This window comes from Chrysochloris asiatica, unplaced genomic scaffold, assembly GCF_000296735.1.
Source record: "Chrysochloris asiatica unplaced genomic scaffold, ChrAsi1.0 scaffold00044, whole genome shotgun sequence".
NCBI lineage: Eukaryota > Metazoa > Chordata > Mammalia > Afrosoricida > Chrysochloridae > Chrysochloris > Chrysochloris asiatica.
The window spans coordinates 7,809,454-7,815,252 of NW_006408562.1; the positions used below are offsets into that span (position 1 = coordinate 7,809,454).

The window sequence follows — 5,799 nt, forward strand, 5'->3', positions numbered from 1 at the left end:
AAGATCAAAGAGCACAGCCTTCGGTATGGATTGCATCTCAATGTAAAGAAAACAAAAATCTTCACCACTGGACCAATAAACAACATTCTTATCAATGGAGAAAAGATTGAAGTTGTCAAGGACTTCATTCTTCAATTATCAACACTCGTGGAAGCAGCTGCCAAGAAATCAAGTGATGTATTGCATTAGGCAAATCTGCTGCACAAGACCTTTTTAAGTGTTGAAGAGCAAAGATGTCAGCTAGAGGACTAAGGTGTGCCTGACCCAAGCCATGGTATTTTCAATAACCTCATATGCATGAGAAAGCTGGACAGTGAATAAGGAAAACTATAGAAGAATTGATGCCTTTGAATTATGGTGTTGGAGGAGAATATTGAAAGTGCCATGGGCTGCCCATAGAACCAACAGATCTGTGTTGGAAGAAGTGCAGCCAGAGTGCTCCTTGGAGGCCAAGATGGCCAAACTTCATCCCTCATACTTTAGACATATTATCAGGAGAGAGCAGTCGCTGGAGAAGGATATCATGTTTGGTAAGGTGGAGGGTCAGAGAACAAGAGGAAGACCCTCAGTGAGATGGATTGGCCAAGTGGCAGCATCAATGGGCTCAAGCATGGCAACAATACTGAGGTTGGCCCAGGATCAGGCAGTATTTTGTTCTGCTGTGCATAAGTTTGCTATGAGTTGGCACCTAACAACAACAACAAATGCTTTAAGAAAATTAAAATCAATTTAATTCAACAGATTAGTGTAAAAGAAAGATTAAAAATAATATTTCAATAGATGCTGAAAATATTTCACACTAATTTATGATTCTAAAAAATGTAATATTTGAATAGGAATGTAGAGAAATTTCCTTTTTGTGAAAAGAAATATCTATTAAAAAGACCCTATAGCAAACATTTTGTATTATATTTCTTTTTAAATGTAAAGGTTAAAAAGATGTCTACTTCCTGGTAATAAGGAATAAATGGGACCAGAATAGGTAGAATTTATAATAATAATTTGCTGGCTAGTGATGACCTCTGAGCATTTTCTAACTGTTTTCTGGTCGTCATCATTGCTCCGTGGACAATACAGTTTTCTGTCTCTTTTGTGATTTGCTTTGTGTCTTTGCTGTTTTGTAATTTCACTAGTTTAGTATCTAGTTTTGGATCTTTTGTTTCCTTAACATGCTCATGACTTTTTGTACACCCTCAATTTAAAATTTACCTTTTCTTCAATTCTGAAAAATATTGTTATTTTATCTTTAAATATTTTCATTATTTCCCCCTTGCTCATTCTCTGCATTGCTATCTTCTAGAATTCCTATGAGATGAATTCCCAATTGGCCTTCTTGTCCCTTCACTTTTCTTAACTGCTATTTTCTGGGTAGAATTTGCAACTGTGTCTTAATTGTACAGTATTTTCTTCATTACTATCTAATTTTCTCTTTAATACACTTGTTATCTTTTCCATTGAATTAATCTAAGCTTTTGTTTTTTCTATTTGGCTGTGTTTTGTTTTGATTTTGACTTTATGCTTTGCTCTCTCCCTCTGTTGCCAATTTGATGTGTTTTTTATGACTGATAGTGCTAACTCTGGGTTTTTCTCCCCAGGTACAAATAGCAAGTCTATGCTTCTAGTTTCCCTGCACTCATACTTGGACCAAGGGAAGTCCTGGCCATAAAATATCCTGGTACTGTTTTGTCATTTTGCTTGTAGGTTGTTTGGATGCAGCATCTCCAGCAAAGCACTTGGGTTGTGCTCTCCACATTCCCAATGATAGTGAACCTACTTTATGAAAAGATGTATTTTAAATTCTGGAAGGGTAACTACCTAGGAAAGTCATCTGAACTTTTTGCCTTTTGTATGAGGAAAAAATAAACTTTTATTGTGGCAAACCAATGGAATTTGATACTTATATTGCTGCTAACATTATTCAAAAATAACAATATATTTAGCATTTTAAACATACTTGCAATGATTTTTTCAGATTGTGCTGTTTTTGGTGTTAAGTGCCTTCGAGTAGGTCTACTCATCTTTGAAGCAAGTTGAAGTCAATATTCACCTCTTTATGAATCCTCCAAAAAGTTAATTCCTTTACTTATTCATGTACCAGCCAACAGACATGCATTTACTTTAAGATTCTCGATTGCAAAGTCATCACATCTTTTTTGTTTTTCTAAATTAAATAATAGGTGATAAGATGAGTTCCCCATTCCTGCTACTGGGGTAAAACAAGCTCAGAGGTGTTTTGGAGGACCTTTCCCTAACTGTGGTGTGTTATCCAAGCATCCTCATGTCTGCATTCCCAAAATGTAGGCAGGGCCTCTGGAGCCAGGTTCACGGTTGACTGGCACTCCTGTGTAGTTAAGATGATCTCAGGCCTACAGGAGCCATACCTCTGTGTGGACACAGAGAACCCTGCTGTGCTCAGCTGTCTTAAAACTGTTGGGAGCAAGTGGAACAAAGTTTTCTTTCCACCACTTTCCTCAACGTCAACCTCCCTTCTTCTTCTCCTACTAGAAACCACACCCACTCTTCCTCCTCAAGACTTGCCTCCACTCTGGCCCCTCTGACTGGGTAGCCTGCCCATTAACTCTCCCCTGCAATCAAAAAAGACCTAGATCAAATCATTACATTGTGATGGTCCTCACACACTAGCACTGCATTCTTCTGAGTCTTTGAGACTGAGTTTACCTACAGGTAGCTGTGGATTGAAACTGAGTGTCGCGGAACAACAATCCTGTGACAGACTTTTGCTGTCTTTCTAGTTTCCCCACAGGGAGCCACCAAGGCAAAGGCCTAGTATGTGGTTGTTAAGTGCCATCTAGTGCTTCACACTCAGGGTTTTTGAGGATCGACTGGTGTGATTTGAACCTTTAATCTTGTGGTTAGCAGCCCAGTCCTTATCCTACAGAGATACACAAACATAGAATCTGGCAAGTAGTAAAACAGATGTCCAGCAAAGGACACCAGGGTCTGACCAGGGACTAGGAGGGGTACTTCTCTAGTCAAAGGACTTTAAAAGCCTGTTCTCCTGACACTGCTCTGCCCCAGATTTAGGGGAGGGAAGACATGGAGCACAAGACACAAGGATTATTCTGGCCTGCTCTCAGTGTCCCCACACAGCTTCTGGTTGCTGAGTGAGGGCAAAAGGCAGATGGGACTGTGGGAACCCTGGCCTAGTACAGCTCCCTGTGTAGCTGAGGGACCCCTGGGTGAGACTGGGAGTTGGGGGAGCTTCAAGACCATAACCTAGACCCTGGGTTCCTTATACTCTGGGTTGCAGTTCCCTGAGTGACCACCGGCCTCCCGTGGCCGCCTGGTTGCACGGCCCTTGCCTGGCTGGCGGGCGGGCGGGCGGAGCCGGCCTCCATCACGTGGAGAGGCGCGCGGGGACGCCAGGGCTGCGGGGGGCGAGCTCAGCTCTTTTAAGGCGCTTGAGCCTGGTGGTGAGAGCTGGCTCCGCGGCCACTGAAGCAGGCCAGGGCGGAGAGCTAAAAGCCTAGACAACTCGCGCAGGGTGCGTCTGCCCTCGGCAGTGCCTGGACTCAAAATGCACTGCTTGCAGGGAGGCATCTGGCTGGCCGTGGTCGCGTCCCTCCTTCAAGGTAATGCTGCTGCCGCCGGGGTTCCCCATCCTTCACTCCTCCCCTGCGAGATCCCTGGAAGCATCTTGGGAGGCATCCAGGTGTCATCCCTGGAGGCGTCCTAGGCGGGAGGCTTCCCGGGCGGTAGATCAGGCGGCTCTGTGCTCCAGGATGGAGCGCAGCTGGATGAAACTGTCTGGCTGGGTGAAACTGACTTGGGGGTCCACGTTCGGGCTCTGCTTGCAGGCGAGGGGCAGCGGGGACATTGCAGGGCATGTCCTGGCTCGTCCTGCTTTTCTGGGGGTGCTCTGGTTGGACGGCAAGGGCCGCGAGCAAGTGGGCGTGGAACGTACCTGGGGATGGCCTTCTCTGAGCAGCTGCTGGGCTCTCCTTTCTTGAAGTGTCCCTGCAAGGCGAGTTCCAGAGGAAACTCTACAGGGAGCTGGTCAAGAATTACAACCCTTTGGAGAGGCCGGTGGCCAATGACTCACAGCCGCTCACTGTCTACTTCTCCCTGAGCCTCCTGCAGATTATGGACGTGGTGAGTCCCGCCTGCCCATACAACACCCTCTCCCTGTTGCGAGCGCGGCACCAGGACTTCAGCCAGAGGCGGAATCCCAGGGTTCCTGAAAGGGTTGGGCTGGCATGCGCTCTGACCCCAGAACCTAGCCTGCCTGAGCTAAATGCTTGCTTTCTCTTGCAAAGAACAGCTGACGAAGCTGTATTCCACAGCTTTGGCCACCTATATGTGACTGACTTCAGTCCCACCTTGTACCCTCAGTCTAGAAACTCAGGGCTGAAAGTATCCTAAGGAGTCCTTAGCCAAAACAGAGTGTGAATGACCGCACCCCAATGGCAAAAGTGTTTCCCTTTAGCATGGGCATTCTATGGTATTTGAGCTTTTTATAGACTTCTGCTGTCTTGGTATGTAACTTCATCAGGTAGGGGTCTGACCATGGGCTCTGCGCCTATGAATCTAGTCAGGCAGGCAAGATTGAGATTTTCGACCCCTTCTTAATAATGTAGGGGCTCTCGCCACAAACAAGGCTTCATACCAGAGATATGAGTACATTTGTCTGTCTTTTCAGGAAGCTGCTACCTACCCATGGGCCTTTGTTTGCCCTGAGGCCTTTTTAGGGTCAACTTCAATTGACAAAAATCTCTTTAATACTCTGTAAGCTTATTCTTTTGCTCTTCTGTGAATATTTATACCATTGACTACAGGGCAATTAACAACAACAACAATCACTTATACAATTCAAATTTTTTTTAAAGGCTGAATTCTTTTAAAATGGGTTTGAGGGAGTGCTTTGTACAAGACATTGTATTCTGGCCTAGGGTGGAGTAGGGGTGTGGCACAGGGATAATGAGGTTCAGATGTGGCATGAAATGTGCCTGAGAACAGCCACAACTCAAGAAAGTGCTAAGGGCCCCTTGAGGGGCTCAGGTAAAGTGGTTTAAGAAAGTAGGTGATATTTCATCAATTTTTCTACAGGTGGAGTTATTCACTTTACCACCCTCAGCATGGTACTTCAATCAGCCTAATTATATTGCTGTGAATGAAATACTTATTTTGCCATACTACACCTGTGTTAAATTGGTGCTTCTTTCTATGCTCAGAATTAAGCTTTGAATCTATATGTGAGTCCTGGTGTGGTGCTGTACAATAAGAACTGGACCACACGCTCAGTTAGAACTAAAAGGGCAAAGGTTAAAATCCACCAGCTGCTCCAGGGAAACCCTACACAGGGTCACTATGAGTCAAAATAGGTTGTTGTTGTTGTTGTTAGGTGCCACTGAGTTGGTGCCGACTCATAGCAACCTTATGCATAGCAGAACGAAACACTATCTGATCCTGGGCCAACCTCACTGCTGTTGCCACACTTAAGCCCACTGATGCTGCCCTGCCAATCCATCTTGCTAGGGATCTTCCTCTTTTTCTCTGAGCCTCCACCTTACCAAACATGATATCCTTCTCCAGCGACTGGTCCCTCCTGACAATATGTCCGAAGTATGAGAGACAAAGTCTGACCATCCTGGCCTCCTGATTAGATGGCACTAAACATATTGGCAGTGCTGTGGGTTAATACACTGGACTGCAAAGTCGGTTTTAATTACAAGGTCCGCAGTTCAAGCTCACCAGCTACACCTTGGAAACCCTATACAAGGGTCACTATGAGTTGGAACCAACTCGATGGCACTCAACAACAACTAAACGTATTGACAC

The 5,799-nt window shown here is 45.0% G+C and overlaps 1 protein-coding gene across 3 annotated transcripts in view; it reads left to right on the forward strand.

The window, feature by feature from the left end:
* Positions 1–3,507: 3,507 nt before the first annotated feature.
* LOC102842471 (neuronal acetylcholine receptor subunit alpha-7-like) overlaps positions 3,508–5,799 on the forward strand; it is a 198,681-nt gene continuing 196,389 nt past the window's right edge. Inside the window, exons 1-2 of one of the 3 annotated variants that reach the window (XM_006861868.1) lie at positions 3,508–3,593; positions 3,974–4,113. Coding sequence is in view for 2 of the 3 variants with exons in the window: in XM_006861866.1 (XP_006861928.1) it covers positions 3,539–3,593; positions 3,974–4,113 (195 nt within the window). In the remaining variant the exon portion in view is untranslated. Of the gene's footprint in view, positions 3,594–3,711; positions 3,717–3,949; positions 4,114–5,799 lie in introns of those variants that run through there. The other 2 variants (XM_006861866.1, XM_006861867.1) reach the window with 2 other exon arrangements.